The following is a 19,703-nucleotide window of genomic DNA, read 5'->3' on the forward strand; positions in this document are numbered from 1 at the left end:
TAGGATTTTCAACTAAACAAAAAGACATTACCAAGAATTTTAAGAGATTTTCTATTTGTTGCATACCTGCTAACTGCATGAGATTTTTATTATGACCATGCTATAATAATTTTCGTTTTTTTTCAGGCAAAAAACCGCGGGCTTATATCACCAGAAATATTTATCAGAGCACCTCCCAGAAGCTCGTTGAAATCTTCGTTGGCATCTCCCACCATATCCAGAGAAAGTTTTTTCAAAGGAGAGGAGAGAGCGTCACAAACCATCTTTGAGTGTTCCTATAACGGAGACCAACCTTTCAATGGATTTACTAGAAACATTCTAGGGCACCAAGGTAATAAGGAAAATCGTGTACAATATTCTCTAGATTCGAGGCAGAACAATTTTCAGCAGAGACAACCAGTTGATGGAAATAACAACGCGTTGAAAAGGACGTCTGAATTTGATGAAACAACTCTTACAGAATGTAATCACTTTCCAGTGGACAGAGACCTTAATTTCAATTCATATCTCGTGCACGAGGGAACTTCAGTCGATAATGTCGAAATATCTGACACTCGCTCACGGAACAGTTTTGATTCAAGGCATGGAAAACAATTTATTTCTGATAATGTCAAGGATTTGCCTGATAACGTTACGTTTGTGACTGCAGAGTCACTTGATAGAGCATTTGAGGAACAAAGGCACCAATCAAAGGAAAAACAGGCATCGGATTGTGAGGCAGAGTACTCTGCGGCCATGTCTGGAAGTCCTTTGAGTGATTCGTTGAAACCTAACAGGTACTACCAAAATGTTTATAGTCCGACCTACCAACAGCAGCAAGCAATACCTACATTCAATTCATTGTACAATAGTTTCCCGGATAATTACAGTGCTGGAAAACTGAGAAACCCACCGAATCCTGCGAGTTATGGACTTGCTTTTCATGAACAAGTAAGAAAACGAGACGAACAGTCTTACAACTTTGATAAACAGCATGCCTCAAATTTTCAATTTGACAAATCATTCCAAGGAAGGAATGATTTAGCTACGTCCTTTGCCACTTCAAGTCCAAGTGATATGCCAGTCACGTCACATTCAAAAGGAACGCCAAATTTTCCTTCCTTTACACGATCAAGATCATATCACGGTAGTTTTACAGACTCTGACAGACTAGACTATTCAGTACCACTTGCAGCCAGCTTAAATGTTGCATCCCCTGTAGAGCGGGCGAATGAACTTCTCAAGTCTACATTTGGTGACTGGAGGGTAAATACTTCTGAGGACCCCAGTCTTCGCCGATATTCAGAGGGTTCTACAAAAGCTTATCTTTCAAAAAATAGCCTCGTGATGGACAATGACACGGTGAAACCTCCCAGTGGAAAGGACTGTACAACTGAGCCTCTTCATAAGCGATTGAGTCGTTCATTGATGAACATGGATACCCATTTCAAAAATGATAACTACTCTGCACCTAGTACAAATCTAACGACAAACTCACTCCTCCGTAGGCAAGGGGAATCTGAAGACAGTGGGCTGTATTCCCAAGCACCTTGTTGTGAAGGTGAGGATGAGCGCTTCGTAAGGGACTTTCTAACTCAGTCGTTACCTATAGAATATAACTATGAAAGAGATGATGACATATTGAAAAGTACATGGCCAGTCGGGCCCTCATTAATTAACACAAATAGACCCAGGCCTGTAGTTGTTGATGTTGCAAAAAGAAGCTCGTCGCTGATGCAAAAAATATCTGATCACGGTGCTTTGCAAAGAATAAGGGAAGGGGCGTACTTACAGCGAAAACGAGACTTCTCTTTACCCATTAAACAACCACTGACGTCATCAAAAAGTAACGGTATTGAAACGGCAGTCAGGAAGAGCGGCAGCTTAAATGATATGCGAAATTCGAAGAGTTTTGATGATCGTTACTTATCGATTGATGAAGAGGCGCGGAACATGTCTTTGCAAAGCTTATATAATAATGGATTGCCAAGATCTGTCTGGGGTGAAGAAGAAAATACTGTCACAGTGAAACCACGAGGCTCCGATTCGTCGATAGAAAGTCCCGTCGAAGTTCAAAAATCATGGCATGATCGTCAAGATGTGATTGTCGATAAAACTCCTTTCAATAACTCAAGTATAACAGAATCAGAAGGTGTTGATACAGCCCGGTCTAATCACAAGCGAACAAGAAGGGGCCGATCACGAAAATCACATGAGAAATTAGTTTCAGGAAAGGTTGAGACAGTTAATGAGAAACGCAAAGATAGCAGACTTTGTATGGAGAACGTGGAAGAGGAAATTATTGCTACTGATGCCGTTGAAAACGAAGTTTTTCTTGAAAATAATGATTGCAAGAATGAACTTGTTTCTAAGAATTCCTTTGAAGTAGAAAGCAAGCATGTTGAAAAAGTCTCAAGTGATTCTGTAATGATGAAACATGACGTTGATAAGACAGCTGTTTCTACCAACCGTAAGGCTGCCTGCGGTTATGCGAAAAATGATGGGAAACCCGATGATGATGAAGAGCTCAGGGACACCAAAGTAAGAAATGACATCGTTAATGAGGCAGGCAAGCTCCGGGAAGATAATCACGATGATAAAATTAGACGAAGAAAGCTAAGGAAAATGGCAGATGTCAAGAAAGCAAAGAAAATTGACCAAGAGTCGAAACAAGTTCCCCAGAGTCATGAGTTACGATCGGTAGAACATTCCAAAGAAAATTTCGCAGTTAGGGAGAAAGAGCATATAACGAAAAGTCACGATGAAGCTAGTAAAGCTGCAACAGAGGTGAAAGAAATTTGCGAGGACGAGACTTTAAACGACGAAGGTAAAGATGAAAAACGGAAGCAGAAGAAAAGTACCCGATCTGTTAGTTTCTATGATAATGGGAAAAATCATGAAATCCCAGGCAAGTCATCCATATCCAGAAAAAGCAAAAGTACTGGAACTCTTTCCACTCGTCGATCGAGACTATCGGAGACAAGTTCATCTAAGGAAAAGGACGTCAAGATTGAACTACTTCCAAATCCGAAAACACACAGGGGTGGACACAGACGGTTGAAGAGTGCTGAGGACCACAGACAAGTAGGAAACCGGGAGCCTGTTAAACTAGAGGAAAGAAAAGGTAGTTTAGATTCGAATATTGGAAAGATTCAAAACGATGCAATAGGTGTTAACGATCTTGTCGATAGACTCAAAGTCATAAGCGAAACAAATAGGTCATGTAGAAACAGTCCGGTTGTTGAGCGCCGGTTTAGTCTTGATCCAAATGGCGAATTAGATCGTGTCAACTCTGTTCGAAATATTCTAAAGCCAAAAATAACCGTAGAAAATTCAACGCCAAGATCGAGCTCGCCTGTATCGATAAACGAGGAGGACAATCAAAGTACTAACAGCAGCCCCGAAAGAAATGTCTCCAGGGAGTGCTCAATTGGAAGCGCAAGTGATTTGTGGATCGACGAAGAAGTAATCAATCGTCGGCGGGGGAATCGCTGCAGACGGTCGGTGAGTGCTGCAAGTGGGAGAAGTTCAGAAAGTGTGGATCTGTTCAGGTATGTTTCTTCCTTTATATCCACAAACTCAGTTTTGCCCCCTCTACATAAGAATTGTGGTGGAAATCTTAAAACTGAAACAAAACCGCTGCACCAGAAGATCGATTTATTGTTTTAAGCACCATTTTCATAATTTTTCCTCTTCGTCATTAAATTTTGTTGCTATTGTCATTGTTTTTGTTGTTGATGATGTTACTGTTGTTCATATAATTAAAACCCTAGACGTCGGTTGTACACTTTCATGCTTTTCTATATATTTTTCAATAAACAGATTCATATGCTTTGCTATTTTTTGAGCATGAATGTTATAGGTCCCCAATAGGGATGCTGGCAGTTGTCGTTGATTTTGCTTATTTACATTTCTATCAACTAGTTTCATTGTTTCTAATTACCTGATTGACAGATATTTCAGCTCATGACTTAAAATTTCTCTCATTGTTATCTTAAAATTGAACATTTTAAGCAAAGCAAATCTGTGCGAAAAATTAAACTTCAATTCACTCCTTTTTTATCGAAGACAAAAATCAGGGTAACTTTAATGGTGTTTCTTTCCTCATACTTTCTCGGCTTATAAATTCAAAACAATTATTTGAGAGAAACATCAGCAAACAAATTATATATCAGTGCTACAATTTCTTCGATATTCATAGATTTGGTTAATCTAGGCCAATCTAGGCCAATCTTGGCCAATCTAGGCCAATCTAGGCCAATTTAGGCCATCAGAGTGATAGACTACATAATACCATCCAAATAATTACTCTTAAAGCTACTCTCCATACTTGTGAGAACTAAATCTTTGCCTCAAGATTTCGATTTATGAACTCATTAACTCTAAATATTCACACTTAACTCTTTTTTGAAAGAAGCAAATTATTTTTAACTTTAGAGCAAAGTATGCAAAGAGCCCAACATTGACATCCACGTCAAGTGAAGATGATACGAACAGAGACCCAGATAAACAGAGTTTTATTAGTGGAAGAAGCATCGATAGCGGATTGTCGGATATATTTGAAACAAGCAGGGAAGAAACTCCTGGTCTGCAAGGTTAGTCCCTTTTAAAACAAACCTTAGTAGACTTATTCTTAGTTTGCCAAGGAGTTTTTACTTTGCATTGATTCAAAAAGCCTTGAGAAGCTTTCATTTTTTGTGTTGACTCATATGAAGTCTTCCCTTCTCAAAATATCTAACGAGATTTCTACCAAAACCAAATAATTTCTAAGGGTTTTCATATGCAACAATACCATTTACACCGGGCAGGAGCTTCCCTTGAAATGACTCGCCACGGGCATTTTTATGTACATTTAAAAGCTCTGTCCATTGTTCCTTGAGCTTTTCCAGCCTACCTTCTGTTACGCTGACCAGCTGGTCATTCAACTATATTCTCATCAAAAGTGTATCTTCTCTGTTTGTTAATTGTCGTAACATATGGAAAGCGCATTTCAACCTCACATATAATAAAGCCGATCTTCTTTTTCCGGATCTTCTCGCCGAGATCCTCTCAAACACTCAACAAAGTATATGAAATACTTATCCTCGAATAATTTTAATGACCATTTATCTTCATTATTTATTAATACATAACGAATAATATTATTTGTCATGATTATCTGAATTTGAAAAAAATTAGTAGATTTTGCATCAAAATATTTACACTTTTATCGCGAGCTAAAATGCATTGGTAGCTCTGCAACTGTTGTAACCTAAAACTGTATTTCATTGAATCTCCTTCATTAAGCTGTGATATTAGCTAAGACCAATCGTTATTCCATGCAATTTTGTTGGCAGTAGTAAAAATGTAATAACAATAGATGACCCTTGCTTCTATAAAACTCGTGAATACGTCTATTAGGACAATTACACAGCAAAACATACATAATAAAGAAACTACAAGATTCAACGATGTCGTTTGGCAACTTCTATTACCGCACTTTTTATGAAATTGAAATTTAGCGAGGTCAGCTTTCATTCATTCACCCGGTGACAACTGCTTAAGTACACGTTCCTTTAGAGTACTCTTTTGCTAATGATGGGGCCCTTGGTTCTGAAATGAGGAAATAAGGAGTTCGGTCATTATAGAGGTGATAGTAATACAACTGTAAGAGGATGCTATCTCTTTTCTGAGAAAAAAAGGAGAGATATTTGCTCTTTGCAAAGATAACGGAAAACTTGTCTGAAGCCTCGGTTCTTGTTTTCTCAGATATACAAAAGGACTCTAGTTACGAACGTGGACCCTAATTTCTTCTCCATTTGATGAATCTTTACTGATGAATACTGAATAGGTTTCTGTAGTATGTAATGGAGAGAGGAGCCTCGATTGGAGAGTAAAAATGTTCGGTTAAGAGGGAATCTCGACTATTTTACAAATATGATCAGCAAGAAGTAGGTAGAACAGCTGTGCCCACCAGTACAACAATATCTGCTGTTTTACCCAACCCCCCCCCCCCCCCCCCCAGAAAAGATTGTTGTGACCGAATGCTCTATGAAAATCCGTTTCAAAGCATCAAAATTGCTCAAGAGCGTTCGACAGGTTCTATTATAACAGTGACATTCCCTGATAAAAATTTTTCATGGGTGAAATCAACGCCGTGACATTAATAGAAGGATGCTGCACGCAGACCACTTTTGTGCTACTGTGCTGCGTAAAGCATTCCAGATATCTTGAATGACCCCAGCCAAGCTGTAGCGTTCTGAATCACTATCTACTTTATTTTTTAAAAATTTCCTTTGGCCCTGTACATTACAAAACTTCAGGGCAATTTGGCTTGAATAAACTCCTTTTCCCCAAAATTTCCAATAAATTTCCTAGAGTAAATTTCCAAATCAAATTCCCTTTCCTTTAGAAAATGAAATGATTTTCTGTTTCCATTTTTCTTTAGAATGTGCTATAATCGAAAACTTTCTATATCACTTCCATGTTGCTTTTTAAGGACGTTGCTATGTATACATTTCTTTATTTTTGTGATAGGTCCTACAAGACCAAAATCTCATGCAGTTGCCAAGTCAGACAGTGGGGTAATGAAGGATATAAATGACATCGGTACCAGTCAATCTGATGATGTCTTTAAAGAAGCAGATCCCTCAGAATGTAACAAAGAGCTAGAAAGCTTGGTAAGTTTCCATTTTCCAGAAAAAACTTTCGTCTTGCTAAATGATTGCTAAGTGAAATTCAAATGAGAGCATTTTATGATAAATCATAAAATGGCTACTAAATGAGTGTAAAATGGCATTTTTGTCTAAGTTGATTACAAACGGGAATCCAAATATGATTGTTTTATTCCCTCAATGATTAATCAATAAGAGGGCTTCTGTCACAGAAATAATGACGATTGCTTTAAGCTTCACTGAAGTCATTCTTAATCAGTAATCAAATGTCAAACCTCACTGTCTTTGGTAATTTTTCGCTTTAGTTTCCTCTATATATTAGAATCAGACTAAAGCTCCCCCTACTGCAGCAAGTAATATTGCCGAAAATTTCTTTGTGACACTTTTCAGATGATAGATCGAAAGCAGTGTTCATGATTAGAGCACTGTTCATTGCTTTCTGGCAAGGCTTCAATTGTAATTAAACCTTTAAAAAATGTTTCTTATTCAGTGTCATCATTGTCAAAATGGTTTTAAAGAAGAAAGTGAAAACACCAGGTGATTTTACAGCTAGTTGTGGTTGATTTTCAAAATTGAGTTAAAATGCTATTTTTATAATTCTAAATTTTAGGTCTTCCATAGTTTTTCTTTTTAATAGTTGCTTTATTGAATTTCCTATATTTGCATCCATATAATTAGTGCCTTTGTAACGATCAATAGTAACTCAGAAACAATGCAAAATGATTTAAAAATAAAGATATTACAAATTAGGGTTGTGTTAGCATTTGTTAAGGAACAAAGTTGGTTTTCAAATTTAGTATTTTTTATATACAATCAATTAAAGAAGTATATTATCAAATTGTAAGTATCAAATGGGCCAAAAATAAAATTGCAAGCATTGATGCTCTTCGATTGACAAACAAACGTAATTTCTATTGAGCCTATTTGGGACAATCCTTTTGAAGGATGTGATCAAAATGATTCCTGTCCCAGCCTGAACAATGCCGATTTTATTTACCTTGCAAGTATGACGTCAGATGCTACAGTATCTTTGTTTGTAATATGATATGGATGTCACATAACTTTATTTGTAATATAAATATATTTTGCATTGTTATAGTAGAAGATAGGCTGAAATTAGACATCAGACAGACTATCTCAATTGCACTATATCAATTGCTCTGCGCTAATGCACATGGAACACTGTTAAGTCAGAATAGACAACGCCATCTGGAATATTATGCATTGCTATATAGATATTCGTATCTTACTTTCAGTAACGACTTGTCACTTGCAATCTGCAAGAAATGCGATAAGAAGAAAGTGGAGCGAAAAGAAGCGATTGTTGAGCTCATTCAGACTGAGATTAACTATGGACAAGACCTTAGAATTTTGAAAGAGGTAACGTTTACTTATAAAATTTGTATCCAGATATGAAGTCACTTTCTTGATTACTCTTTAATCGAAGCTGAATTTGTTAGTCAAGAATTTACATAAAGGATCCCACGGAATATTCTCATTTTTGCAGTATTTATATTTATTTACTGTTCTCACTGTCCTAATTTTCTCAATGGAACCTTCCAGAGTCTTTTTTTACAAAAGATATAACTGAAAATTATTCCGTAGCAATTTTGCTGACCGTAGATCAATATTGAGGAAACTTGTTAACTTTTTACCATTTTATTTCAAGGAATTCTATGCACCAATTAAAAATGGCGGAATACTTAGTCCAGAGAATGTCAATGGAGTGTTCTTAAATCTACAGGTTTGTAAAATTTTTGGACCTATTAGCTACATTGATCTACAAAAAGATATGCAAGATATGTAAAAATATGAAGCAGCAATCATTAGAAAATTTCTTAGTGCCAAACAGTTTCAGTGAATAGGCCAGTGACACGATGACTTATCATTTCTCTCCAAACAAAGATCCAAATGTAATGTAAAAATCCAACCGGTCATCCTGTACAGTTATTGTAACGTCCTCAATAACTGAAGTTAAGAAAAATTCTCTCGCACGATCTTCTAATAATGTTTGGTTAATTTCTTGCTAAAAGATTTTATATTTCCTTTTCTCTTCTGTGTTTTTAATTCTAGATTTCCTTCTGTAGTTTTTAGCATCAAGCGTTTAATGGCCTAGGGGAGAAGATACTTTGTTGGTCTTGTTGATCAAGATCTTTGCTCTGAGATTAATGCCAGTCCTTTTAAGGACACGACTAATTGCGATTGCTTGCGAGAGCATGCCTGTTGAAATATTTTTGTTTCTATTCACGAAACCTCTGCCTCTAATTTTTACTCCAGGAGCTTATCGATGTGAATTCGAAGCTGTGTATAACTTTACAGGGCGATTTGGAAGAATGTATCACAAGAAATGACCAGGTGATTTTCGCTGCTATCTGTTAATTGCCCTCTGTTGCAAGAATACTTAAAGCTTCTACGAGAAAAATCCGTTTAGTTTTGTTCAGTGAAATTGCTGATCACGGTGATCTTAATGAATTATGCATCCAAAGCCTTTTCTGTTCTGCAGGACAGTTATTAAACGATAAATCGATTTCCAGTCAGCTGACAGGGCCTTTGTATTTGGCTTTGTGACATTTTTCTGGGTCATCACATCAAGCTCTTAGCAAGTATTAATAAATCATAACCAAGCTTATCTAGGTCTAAAGTAATAAGATCCGTGAGTAGAGCTGTCCCTGTATGACTTAAGTAGCTTTTCTGGGGAAAAGACAAGTCTTTGATGCTAATTTATAAAGTCTATTTAAAATCCCCGTTTGCGTTCTGTTGTTGTTGAGACTGAACTTTCATAAATTGACAGACTTCTTTTCAAAATGACCATTCATTGCCCTTCGATTTTAGGAACTTGAGTCTCTGGAAGTTGGTCGTGTTTTCCTTGAAAATGTGGAATTCTTTCAGGCATATGAAGTATTCTGTTCTAAGCAGGTGATCTTCTGTATATGGTCCATTTTGATAATACATCGTATGCTAGATACAAGAATTCATCATGCAAAATTGTTTTATGTTGAACGCAGCATGTAATAGGGGCCAGAAAAATACAAACATTTTCTCTCAGCAGCAAAACTTTTTAATCTCGCGATTGTGCATATGAATATAAAATTTTTGAAGCAGGATTTTTACACTGCTTCATTTAGCTGTTAGATGATTTTTTTGGAAAACGATGGTTGAAATTTTATAGTTGGCTTGTGACCATCAACTAGTCTGAAATATTAAACAGTGTCTCTAATTGCGCTTAATCCTTGAATCAAACATCATATTTAATCCGATTGTGTACTTTGTTGCAGGGCCAAGCTGCTGACCTAGTTGAAAATCTGCAGAAAAAATCGGAATTACTGCGGATTTTCTTACAGGTTGGTTTTTTTATACTGATGAATAGTTTATAAACTGATATTTATATAACAATTGCATCGTACCACTTTATATATTTTCACAAAGGTTTGTAACTCAAAATGTGTCTGGCTATCAAAAGTCACACCACGTCAGTATTCTCCGTTCCGTGTGGATGTCATCAATTTTATCGTTCGCTATCTACGGATCTTTCTCAAAAATTGATTAAGAACTGAAACCTTCATCTTTTAATAAGTTTTTACTGAAAAATCATGTTGTTTGGACCGTTCGGTCGCGAGTTACTTTGTTTTGAATATTTAGATATTTCTTTAGATTTGACCGTAATTTGCTGCTGCAGTGAAAAATTTCACTACAGCAATAAATTCCATTGAAATGTATAGGAAAAGCTAAATTTTGAAAATGGTTTAATTCATGGCCTGACGGCCCAAACAACTTGCAATTTTCGGCACAGACTAATTTTAACATGAAGATTCCAATTCCATGATCTTTTTTTGCGAATTCTATGATCCGGATAAGAGAATTCTTTGATTCCTTGACCTTATCACACAAAAAGCAGATTTATATTAATGCTTATTTAAAATTCACCCAGCAATACTCGGATATTTTTATAGTGCCTTTTTGGTTTGTTCAAATCATCGTTCCATAGACTGAATATAGTTGGATTTGACTACATCCTCTGATTTTTTATAACGATAGTATAAAGGAATTGTCACTCAGATGTTAACTCAAGATGCTTGTATGAATTGAGCGAAGCTTAATGCGAAATAACATTATAGTCACTTTTTTGACAGTATGACTAGGTCTTGGAAGTGGATGCTAATAGAAACCCTTTCTATAATCTCGAATGAGAACATCCTTCTTTCAGTCCAGATATTTATGTATTCCGGCTTGATTGCGCAACGCTCGACAGGTTGATAAAACATCCTGAAATTTCTACTGAGCATTGCCTCTAAGCGATTTACAGTTAGATGTTCAGTTTTTTGCTCTCATTACATCTGTCACTAATTTGACTTCAATTAAGATGAAATTATATCTGGATTGTTTTGTTTTGCTTCTAAGTTGAAGAATTATGCTTACAAAAATATATTGAATGAATTTGATCAAAATGAAATGAGCTGATACTAGCTTTCCCTGTGATTGACATCACCCATTTCATCATTTGTCCAGGTATCCTGCAAGCAAAACTCAAAACTTCGAAAAATGGACTTAAAATCATTTTTAACCATGCCCGTTCAAAGGATTATGAAGTGAGTAGTGTCTTTGTCAACATTCCCCTATTCATTTTTAGCATCGTTTGTCCAGAATGTGACACTTTGTGCATTTTATTGTCTGTCCTAAACGTATTTATACTAGTATTAATACATCTTACTGGCAAATTTAGTTAAATTGGAAAAAGTCTTATTTTATTGGCAAACAAACTTTGACAACCTTAGATCTGAAAATTACGATCAAATGCATGGTAGGGTAGAGGAGGGGGTGTGATGGCTACAGGGTTATCAAATTTTAATATTTATCCTAATATAATATCAAGTAGTCGTGGATCGATCTTTTTCAAAGAATAATACATCACGATGTGTAGAGTGACTTTTAGCTTTAAAGCTATCAAAAGTATGCCTACCTCATTATACCCAACTGTAACAAATTAGTGTTAAATATTTGCCAGGAAGCTATTCCTGATCAAAAGTACTAGCATGCTAGCTTTCTGCTTCACCCTACGATCTACAAATCTACCAACTTTTGTTGTTCTATAGGTACCCTTTGTTGTTGACGCGAATTTATCGCGCAACTCCACGTGGAAATGCTGATAGAGAAGCACTGATTCACGCACGAAGAAAAATCGAGGGGCAAATTACAAGAATTAACGAGGTAAAGCTTCATATCATATCATATCACGTCATATCATACCACATCACGTCACTTCACGTCATGTCATGTCAACTCACGTCACGTCGCATCACGTCGCTGACGTCACTTCACGTTATATTACATTTCGTTTTACGTTGCGTTATTTTATGTAATCTACCATGCGGCGTCTTCTTAGATTGCTGCTGGACGTCCTCCAAAGCTGCGAAAGAGTAAAAGCACAAGTGCGTTGAATCAATCAGAATCGAAAGGAAATCAGCTAACAAAGCTAGTTGCTGACATCCTTGACTGGAGGCTTGAGGAAACGCAGATTGTATTATCAGATCCTATGGAGGTATGGATCAATTCATCCTTAGTATATTTAATAGAGCTAAAGAAGGAAATCTAAGAATGCATCCTAATTTTTCGAGTAAAAGAAGAATGAACTGTATCATTACGGTGTTGATGAAAGTTACTTTTGAAGGGCTGTCATAAAGTGTTCGATGCCATATGGGCAGAGCTGTTTACGTTTTTGGTGTATAGAACAGCACGGTTCTTAGTTGGTTCTCCGAGGTTTAGCTTGATGCGCGATCATCTGGCAACTAATTTCCAGTCTCACAAAGAATACAGATCTAATCCAAAAGTGAAAGAATAGTATGGAAAGTAAGGAAGCGTTAATTAGACAGGCTTACTGTTTCAGCTGATTTTTCTAGCTGCTTTAGATAGAGAATTTAAACCAAATAGACGAATTACAACAAGAAGCTCGTAAATTACAGGAAACATCTTCTCGGCAAATTACTTCTACCGTTTGCTTCATTTAAATTACTGCTGCTATCGACTCTGATATCCAGCAGTCAGTTAATAATCCTTTTAGGGCGCAGTTGCTGTGAAAAAATTCACAGCTTTTTACTTTCTTAATTTTGAATTAGCTAATGTCATAAGTGGTGGACTGTAGGTTAACGGAGGGAATTGTCCTGCCAAAGTTTTTTAATGCAACCTTGATCAATTGGATTGTTTTGATTCACTTTCATTCCTTTGATAGTTTTGTCTCTTGTTTTTATGAAGAGCTTCAATAAAAGATGAATAAAAGGAGATTATATCGAATAAGACTGCAAGATAGTATACAAACTAGTAAAAAGAATTTGTCAAACAGTGCCGTATCTACTAGTACTCAACCTGCTTATCCCAAAACAATTTATATAAAAACCTTCTCGCATGGTATTCCTGTAAGAGTCCAAAATTTCTTCCCTCTTTAATCTTTCTGTTTAAAGTATGTTATCTAAATCGAATGAACTCTGCTTCAAGTCTTGGTAAGAAATGATGGGTCACAATAAGGTTATTTGATTAACCATACTCTACTTTCAGGCAACAACACCGATAATACCCAAATTTGTTTTCATCTTTAAGTAGTTATATTGTATAAATATTATATTTGCTCACTGAATTTCAAAAAGGTTACTTTCAATGAACACTCTTTTATTTTATTTATTTTTCTAAGCCAAAGTCTTGCGCAAGAATAGATAGTGAATTACTGTTGTTGAATATTATGTGCTTTATTCATCACACAATACTAGCCTACATATGTTTTTGGCATATATTCACCTTATGAATGAGTTGCAGCTACAATTTAAATAATTCCCTTTTTATCTATGAAAGATTCTCAATAAATCTGTTTTAGTTTGACCATATATTATCGACAGCGTAATTAGTTTGGTTTCCCACTGTGTCAAACCCAGAGATAAACAATAAGATGAATTCAATCTTTTCCAGGCGTCGTCAACTGAGCTGATTAATGTCGAAAACTGGAACAAAAAATCCATGAAAAAATCCAGCAAAGTTCAAGTCATTCTGTGCGCTTATGGCGTCCTTGAGGTTCGCTTTTGATTAGTGTACAGCGATTCACTGTTGCAAGCAAATAAAGTGATCTCAGGAAACCTATTAAAAAGATCGATAGTTATAGAAATTATTAAGCCAGAACATGCGTATCCGTGGCTATTAGGTCATTCTCTACACATCATTGTTATTTTGCACAACTAGAATTTCTTTTTTTTCTGGATACCAACATTTGAGATATTAGATGGAGGAGAGCGAGGGAGACAATTTCTAAACTTGAAATTGAAAATGCTGATTTTATTTCAAAACACTCTTTTTTATAAGAACCAGATAATTTTCTTTTATTTTCGATGTTCTTGTATTTTGGATAATTAGAGGCGCGGTTATTCTATATAATTTTCTCATTTCAACATTGATTTCTATACGTTTCCAAACTATAATTTTTTTCTAAGACCAGTAAATAACAGTTTTGCATGGTGTTTGTTGTATACGGTTGATTACCTGATATGATATCTTGTTATTTCTTGACTTGAGAGAAAACTTTTAGGAAACACATTATGTTGTCGTTGTCTTAATTCTTTATTTTTCTAACTGAATGGAGGTCGTGAATAAATAATATGAAATGAATGAATGAATGAATGAATGAATGAATGAATGAATGAATGAATGAAAGAATGAATGAATGAATGAATGAATGAATGAATGAATGAATGAATGAATGAATTAATGAGTGAATTAATCAATTAAGTAATGAATGAATTAATCAATTAATTAATTATAATTAATTAATCAATTAATCAATTATAATGAATTAATTATAATGAATTAGTTATAATGAATTAATTAATGAATTAATTAATTAATGAATGAATTGATGAATGAATGTATTTTTGCAATAATAAAGTCTCGGTGTTCTTGCAAAGGATCTTCTTGTGTAAAAGTTCTCAAATGTAAAGTACAGCTTAATCATCGTTGCGGGTATTTCTAAGCTGTTTTATTCCCTCAGCATTCGCAAGCACTGGCAGGAAAGAGTGAAGACCCGATCAATTTGGATCCGCACAGTAAATGTGAAGCGACGAGTGCTGCTGTTATCGTCTTGCGACGAAAGTCAACCAATCGATATTCATTGCATAAGGTAATTACTGCATCAATTAAAATCCAACTTTGCAATAAGCTGCAACGATTTGCTTTATTTACATAAAAGATACTCCAAAATAATAACGAATGGTGACTTTTAACATACCGTTAGGCCACCGGTTTACAACATTAAGAAAAGATTGATCTTGAACAACTCTTTGGCGGTAAAAAAATTCAAAACAGGTTTTGAAAAAAGCAAAAATTTTAGAACATGACTTAAGCCCTCTTTTCACACTATTTAGAGTTTAAATGTCTGAATAGAGTCGAAAAGATCAAGTAAGATAATATATACCCAGTTGTGGATCGAAATAGTCCAATCAGAAAAACGGGACTACATGACCGCGATTTCTCAAGAAATCCCTCAAACCTTTAATTAATGTTTAGCCTTATCGATCATGCATCAAAGCAACGAGCAACAGTGAAAATATGTTTTTAATCCTATCAACTATCCTTAGACATCTCGTGAAGCTCTGATTTTGCGATATTTTAAAACTCAACAAACAGCGTATTGCATTAACCGATGTGGCATGATCTTGTTCAACAGCTTATACAGAAAAGTTTAAATCGGTCTAAGTTAAGCGCATATGTGACAATAGCAAGCCGAAATAAAATCTACAAATTTAGAAAACAGATTTTTGGCTAATGTTTTTTGGTAAATATTTGATCAATATCTTTGCAACAGATGTCAATCCTACCACGTTTTTATTGTGAATGCCAGATGAAATGAACAAAGACATGACTATTTTTAACATCACATGTTCTTTGACATTTCAGAATCCGATCTTGCTGGGGAAAGCTGTTGTTTCACAGAGAGCAGGTTTATATACACTTCGAGCTCCTTCCTAGTTTTGACTCCAGTCCAAAATTTTGTCGCTTTTTTTGTTATTGTAAATTTCACGCATCTGAAAAAAATTTGAAACACTTCCATGTGATAATACCTTTATAAATCAACAATTTGCCCTAGATTGTGTGCTTGCTAGCCTCAAATTTCTAGGCCCAGTGTTAAGAGCACAGTGTTAAGGGAGGCGTTGTGCTCAAGTGCTCACCATATCTTGGAAATATGAAAACCTCTGAATTGATTGCATCCAATTTTTGCTCTTTTTAGATATTTAAAGTGCATTTCAGAAAAGTTTAAGCTTCTTGCCCACCCTGGACCCTTACAACAGGCATCCCTGATATTCAGCATGTTTCTATCCAATGATGCAATTATTGATGTCACATTCGTCACTCAATGTATTAAAATGATGTGAAGGCTCGGAAAATGCAAGTCGTAGAACGAAATTTGACTCAACGTGACACGTCAAAAGATATTGTATAGCATTTGAGTAACTTAGTATGACTTGATTTCAATAGTATTTCCTTTTTACTCTTTCCTTTCCTCTTTCTCTTCCCTTTCTTTATAAACAATACACTGTATTACTTTCTAGATGTTAAGATTGCATTCGAAATTTTACCTATATCAAAAGAACCTATAACATTTGTGGTAAGTAAAAAATGCCAGTCATTTTTAACATTGATAAGTTGTTATGTGTGGCAGGGAAAGAATGAGACTATAAGAGTGTAGGTTTTGTTTATGTAGAAGATTTTTAAACCTATTCATACCAAATGACTCTTAATGGTGATTTGTCTGGAAAAAATACAATTTATACATTCGTCACTCAATGCTGTATTGGTCAGTCTAACGGAGTTTATGAAAAGTCTGTTATAGCTGCCAAAACGTGTTTATTTTGTGCAGAAATCGAGATGATAAGGAACGCGGCGAGCTTTTGTTGACGTTTCCGTACAGATGTCTTTTCAGATCGTCGGTATGAAGCGATAATTTCAAAATGAACGCTCTTTTACCAGTTTCACAAGTTGCCCAATTAATCTCAGTTTTCTTATTATGAACTATTCCTACTAGCGGTTACTATCGCATTGCTTTCTAAGAGATTTTCTGCTATTATTTTCAATATAGACTGATGACCCTTTCTGCTGTCAAAAGTGGCTGAAACATTTGCAGTTCTATTCAAAAGACCTTGGGTTATGGAGAGCTCGACGAAATGCTATGGCTAATATCATGATACAAAGTATGTCATAGCAAAAGAGCGACCAACCTTGGCTTTGGGTCCGCCTGTGAATTTTATATGGAAGAGAAAGAACATATGTTCTTTTACTCTCAGAATACATCAGATCAAGGAAAAATTTAAGCCGCTGCAGAGAGACGGAAGCTACTCTGCTGGCATGTGCTCTGTTTATATACATTAATGTTGAAAACATTGAAGCAAAGCTTCCAGTGTTGCTTAACGAATACAAAAAAGTCTAAAGAAAGATAAAGAACCAGTCTTACTAATGGCGTAAGAAAATCGCATGTAGTCATCAGTGACAAATTGCTTGTTTTGTAATAAAGATTATTGTTGTTTCAAACTGTAAATTATTTCATTCTTTTATATATGAAAACTTGATGAATGCCAACAGTCCTTCATAAAATGTAGCCTTTTTGCATTTCAGTTCTAATTTCAGTGATATCATCAGTAACATTACCTATCTGCATAGATCTGAGCTTGGCAAGGATTGCGACACTTCAGAGACAATCATTATATATACAAAAGGAATGCATTTCGAGACAGTTCATCATTTCAAATATAGACAATGAAGGCACCAGATAATTGGTTTTGTCATTGCAAAAACAATAAATTTTCTGACTTATAGGGCTATGACTGTTTTAATTTTTTTGAACTCCTTGATAATTTTCTTTGAAGCCATACACAAAAGGATGGTATGCGCCAGTGCAACTGGATCCCTCCTCGTTATGTGAGCATGATCGTGACCGTGAAGTTCATTTACTGTGGTCATTGAGATCATTGAATTTATTGGTGTACCCCCTAGTGCCTGGTCTACAATTCTCCCTCCTTTTTAGGATTACTGATCTCACAGTGAATTACAACGACGCACACTAGCGTACGGCTTATTTCTGCATGTAACGTTATCTCTTGTTGCAATCACCCTTCTTTCAAGATTTAAATATTATCTCAGGATGAAGTTTTAAATCTATATTTACGAAAAACACTTTGGGATTATTCGAGCATAATTCATAAAGCATACTTAGCTAGTTATTACAAGGAGTCTTTCTTCTTGTTTTGAAGAAGATTACAATGCCATTGTCCTTAATGTTCAAAATAGCTACTAAAGCTTAGAACTTATTTTTGAACGTAACCTACTGCTATCTAGAGATTCTCCATGGGTCGCAAATTACGCTATCAAATTGCAATGATAGACTCTCAATTTTTGTAACGTCCGTAAGGATAAGCAATAGCGAAACAGAGGCTCATGGAGTTAGTCCAACTGCTTCCTGGTTGCCCGCCATTTTGGTCTAGCCTCGAAATACAAAGGTTTCTAGTAGTGTTATGAGCCAAGCTTCTATTTCTACAAAATTGCAAATGTCTATATTCAGCAATGGACAGGTGATAGCATTACAGAATCAAACCATCAAGCAGAAAACAGAACTGGTTTGAGTGCTCTCGTGAAGACCACATCAGTGATTTGCTCTATCTGACCAAGAGGAGAGAGAGAGAGAGAGAGAGAGAGAGAGAGAGAGAGAGAGAGAGAGAGAGAGAGAGAGAGAGAGAGAGAGAGAGAGAGAGAGAGAGAGAGAGAGAGAGAGAGAGAGAGAGAGAGAGAGAGAGAGAGAGAGAGAGAGAGAGAGAGAGAGAGAGAGAGAGAGAGAGAGAGAGAGAGAGAGAGAGAGAGAGAGAGAGAGAGAGAGAGAGAGAGAGAGAGAGAGAGAGAGAGAGAGAGAGAGAGAGAGAGAGAGAGAGAGAGAGAGAGAGAGGGAGAGAGAGAGAGAGAGAGAGAGAGAGAGAGAGAGAGAGAAAATCATTTTATACCCTGTTCACTGCAGGTCCCGCGCCACAGAAGGCAGGGGACCATTGGCTCCTCACATTTTTCCTAAAATAAATATTAATATCAACTCAAATTATATATCTAGGCAAACTGTAGATTACAGCAAATACAAGTCCGAAAGTAAAACAGCATTAGCAAAATGTTTGCCACCATTGAAGCTAGAGGGGGCATGCGGCAATTTTCTTTACGGTGCTGGCCCCTCCAGTTTAGGATCAGTGGCGCAGGCCCTACACCAGAGCTGGTGCCAATTGGGGGCACGGGAGGGCGCGTCGCATAATCTGAATTTCCTTTACAGTGAGAAGCATAAAGCAAATAGCAAAAATTGATAATTAAGATGTAGAATCTGAATTTTGCTATTTGCTGAAGCACCCGTGACACCAGACATCTACCCCACAAAAGGATCCTTGATGACGAGGCAAGGTCCCATATAGAATCGCATAGAAATGTTACTAAAGAGATGTCAATGTCGCAGACGCTATCGATGATTTCCAGCCTTTCTATAAATCATTCATTGTTATAAACGTAGAAGAAGATGATCGTAAGTCACTGAAGGACAGCCTCCGCAGAGAGAGTCTCACCAAAAACACCGAAATCGATTTTGACGAGATAATTAATAGACAAGTTTGCAGCAATGAAAAAGAGAAGAAAATATCTTACTTTTGGCATTATTGTACTATGCAGCATATTTTTCCTTGCTACCATGTTGTGTTGAAAAGTTGTTTAACTTTTTTAAGTTGTAATCTTTTCAATTTTAACAAAAAATGTTTTTTGCACCAGTAAAAAAGCAACTAAACCAGGAAATCTATCTTCATCTAAAATATTGCAAACGGGTTGCACAGAAGGCCACTAGACCAATACGTAGGAAATGGGAACTGACAATTAGATAAGCATGCGCATTATTCTACCATTGAATATGTACGTCGTCGGAAGTAAAACGATGTCCGTCCCCTATATGTCACTGCTGGTGTCGGCCCTGCCCTACACTGTAATATTTTTTTGGTTGGGTTGTTTCATAAATCACAAACATATCAAGACAAAAGT

The 19,703-nt window shown here is 36.1% G+C and overlaps 1 protein-coding gene across 5 annotated transcripts in view; it reads left to right on the forward strand.

Moving 5' to 3' along the window:
- Positions 1 to 18,374, forward strand: part of LOC135681705 (uncharacterized) — a 35,694-nt gene extending 17,320 nt beyond the window's left edge. For all 5 annotated transcript variants that reach the window (XM_089111960.1, XM_089111961.1, XM_089111963.1 and 2 more), the window contains 17 exons: positions 127 to 3,530; positions 4,417 to 4,574; positions 6,496 to 6,638; positions 7,123 to 7,169; positions 7,889 to 8,012; positions 8,302 to 8,376; positions 8,910 to 8,987; positions 9,465 to 9,548; positions 9,908 to 9,973; positions 11,139 to 11,218; positions 11,723 to 11,837; positions 12,013 to 12,168; positions 13,584 to 13,685; positions 14,653 to 14,781; positions 15,558 to 15,600; positions 16,211 to 16,266; positions 16,738 to 18,374. In XM_089111960.1, coding sequence (XP_088968086.1) covers positions 127 to 3,530; positions 4,417 to 4,574; positions 6,496 to 6,638; positions 7,123 to 7,169; positions 7,889 to 8,012; positions 8,302 to 8,376; positions 8,910 to 8,987; positions 9,465 to 9,548; positions 9,908 to 9,973; positions 11,139 to 11,218; positions 11,723 to 11,837; positions 12,013 to 12,168; positions 13,584 to 13,685; positions 14,653 to 14,781; positions 15,558 to 15,600; positions 16,211 to 16,266; positions 16,738 to 16,860 — 4,983 coding nt within the window. In that variant the 3' untranslated portion in view covers positions 16,861 to 18,374. The remainder of the gene's footprint in view (positions 1 to 126; positions 3,531 to 4,416; positions 4,575 to 6,495; positions 6,639 to 7,122; positions 7,170 to 7,888; positions 8,013 to 8,301; positions 8,377 to 8,909; positions 8,988 to 9,464; positions 9,549 to 9,907; positions 9,974 to 11,138; positions 11,219 to 11,722; positions 11,838 to 12,012; positions 12,169 to 13,583; positions 13,686 to 14,652; positions 14,782 to 15,557; positions 15,601 to 16,210; positions 16,267 to 16,737) is intronic.
- The last annotated feature ends 1,329 nt before the right edge of the window (positions 18,375 to 19,703 follow it).

This window comes from Rhopilema esculentum, chromosome 12, assembly GCF_057945365.1.
Source record: "Rhopilema esculentum isolate cy_ngs chromosome 12, ASM5794536v1, whole genome shotgun sequence".
Taxonomy (NCBI): Eukaryota; Metazoa; Cnidaria; class Scyphozoa; order Rhizostomeae; family Rhizostomatidae; genus Rhopilema; species Rhopilema esculentum.